General features: G+C 57.6%; 1 protein-coding gene across 1 annotated transcript; it reads right to left on the reverse strand.

Moving 5' to 3' along the window:
* Positions 1 to 10: 10 nt before the first annotated feature.
* On the reverse strand, positions 11 to 1,732 carry BDW70DRAFT_165367 (uncharacterized protein; the record flags this gene model as incomplete). The annotated part of the gene is made up of 1 exon (XM_073741730.1): positions 11 to 1,732. A coding segment is annotated over one exon (1,722 nt), but the record flags the coding sequence as incomplete, so codon positions are not given.
* Positions 1,733 to 1,799: the final 67 nt, after the last annotated feature.

The following is a 1,799-nucleotide window of genomic DNA, read 5'->3' on the forward strand; positions in this document are numbered from 1 at the left end:
AAAATGCCACGTAGCGGAACCGCTGAAACAGCGGCGCGATCACTTCCCCAATCCTCTGCCGCGTCTTCAGGTCTATGCGATCGCTGCCGCCCTTGTTATAAATATGGTAGTATTCATCCCACTCGCTCTCCCGTGGGAACCGATAGACGCTGAACAGCCACGCAGGAAGACCCATCCCCCGTCGCCGCAGAATCGCAACGAGCCATTCGGCCTCGAAGCCCTCGGCCGTTATCTTCCCCGGAACGCTGCTCTGGCCGTCATACGCCGGATATCGTTTTTCATCAGTAGTCGCGGTCGGTGGGAGCAGATTAGGACGAGCCGGCGCCCATCCAATCCCGCGACGCCCAGGGATCCGAGGAGCGCTGGAGATCAGGTTCCCCGTGTTGAGAAACTTGCCCACTTTGGAGAGCCAGAATTCTTCAGCGGCCTTGATGACTGTCGCTGAACCCGCCACCAGTGCCCAGATCATAGGTACGTCGCGGTCTTTGGTGGCATGGCGGTGATTAAGCAGGCAGGTCGCTTGCTCGATACTGACGGGGTCCAGATCTATGCCGCCTGGGGGTTCTTGGATAGGGATATAATGCTGCACGGCAAGGCACGGGGAGACCAAGGACAAGCAGCTCTGCGAGAGCACATCGTTCAGCACATCAGCTAGGGAAATCACATGGTTATTCTTGCAGAGAAAATGGAGCCGCACTCGGCCACGCATGCCTTCCAGCAGAGTCCACGCGCGGACGTTCCAGTCACACACCACCAGCGCGGCCAGGATGGCTTCTTCGGCGGCAAGAGTCCGGGGGTGGATATCAATCTCCATGATGTCGCGATCCACAAGCAAGGTGACCTTGCTGGTCTCAAAGTTTGCATTAATCTGGCCCAGGCATTCCGAACGCAGCGTGCGGTCAGTCGGCACACACGGCGTGTCCATCCAGTAGGAGCTGCAGCCGAGGGACCGGGCCAGTGTCACATATCGGCGGTGCAAGCAACTGTTGAAGCCAGTCTCCGGACGCCCACCCTGCCCATGGCTCCAAACATGCGAGACGGCCATAGTATCCCGGGTTACGGGCGTGTAGCGAATATGCGTGTCATCAGTGTCCTCGAGAGAAACAGCCCGCGCACCGCGGGTGTTCAAATATGATGCCTCGTCCCAGACGAGGAAATGGCACGGAGAATCTGGGCCTGGACCAGGGCAGCCAAAGTCGTGAGCGCCCTGGATTTCAACACCCTCGGACTCAAATCGCTGGCAGTTTCCGGGCGCTTTGCCGTCACAGATCCGCCTCGGTTGCCCGATAGTGGCCTCGTGCCCAGGGGGGAGGAGATTACACCGCGGACCACGGCCCCCAAAGTGCTCTTCATAGATCTCAAACAGTTTTCGGAAATCCTGCGTCACGCAGCTCAGATCAGATCGAAGCAGCTCGAATGCCCACTTGCACATATAATTTGGTCGAGACCGTTCAATACTTTCTCGCTGCGGCATTACTGCCGGGATCTGGTGCGCGACAATATCGTTATGATTGTAGAACTTATAGTTGTACATCTGCCTTCTTCCGTCATACCAGAGGTGAATCATTATCGTGTGCTGCCACGCTGCCCACAGGAAGCCTTGTAGGACGAACCAGGCTTTCGCTTCCTCTTGGGTGGAACTCTGGCCAAGCAGTCCTGTCACAGTGTCAAGGAGGCTGGCCAGGGTTTCAGAATACTCGCTGGGGTAGCCTAGAGGGTCACTGCGATCCATAACCTTGAAGAGCGCCAGCCGAATCGTGTTTGTGCTTGGGCGCGAAAGGACCTGCAGGCTGGCCCAG

The sequence above is a fragment of the Aspergillus foveolatus genome (genome assembly GCF_047715535.1).
Source record: "Aspergillus foveolatus strain CBS 279.81 unplaced genomic scaffold BDW70scaffold_359, whole genome shotgun sequence".
NCBI lineage: Eukaryota > Fungi > Ascomycota > Eurotiomycetes > Eurotiales > Aspergillaceae > Aspergillus > Aspergillus foveolatus.